The sequence below is a fragment of the Penaeus monodon genome, chromosome 28 (assembly GCF_015228065.2).
Source record: "Penaeus monodon isolate SGIC_2016 chromosome 28, NSTDA_Pmon_1, whole genome shotgun sequence".
NCBI lineage: Eukaryota > Metazoa > Arthropoda > Malacostraca > Decapoda > Penaeidae > Penaeus > Penaeus monodon.
Window position 1 is genome coordinate 32,635,318 of NC_051413.1, and position 296 is coordinate 32,635,613.

The 296-nt window shown below is 40.2% G+C and overlaps 1 protein-coding gene across 1 annotated transcript in view; it reads right to left on the bottom strand.

Moving 5' to 3' along the window:
* Positions 1-296, bottom strand: part of LOC119591177 (cartilage oligomeric matrix protein-like) — a 14,802-nt gene that overhangs the window by 5,044 nt on the left and 9,462 nt on the right. The window contains exon 19 of the mRNA XM_037939886.1: positions 99-211. Within this exon, the coding sequence (XP_037795814.1) occupies positions 99-211 (113 nt within the window). The remainder of the gene's footprint in view (positions 1-98; positions 212-296) is intronic.

Below are 296 nucleotides of genomic sequence, written 5' to 3' on the forward strand. Positions count from 1 at the left end.
CCCGCCAAATCCAATCTATAATAAAATCTCAAGCTTTTACCTGAAATGACACTAATTCGTCACATCACTCTGTGTGACTTTGAAGGGTAACTACGTACCTATAGCAAGAGAGGTTTCATATGAAGGCCGCAGAAAGAAGCCGGTTCTCGAGGGCAGGAAGTGGTATTTAGGGAATTCTACTTGAGTTGAGAGCAGGACGACAGTCACGTTCCTGTTGTGAAGAAGATTTGCTGTTTATGCCATTTATATTTTGTGATTTTGCAAGAATGTTTCATATTCTTTAGAGTGATGTACTC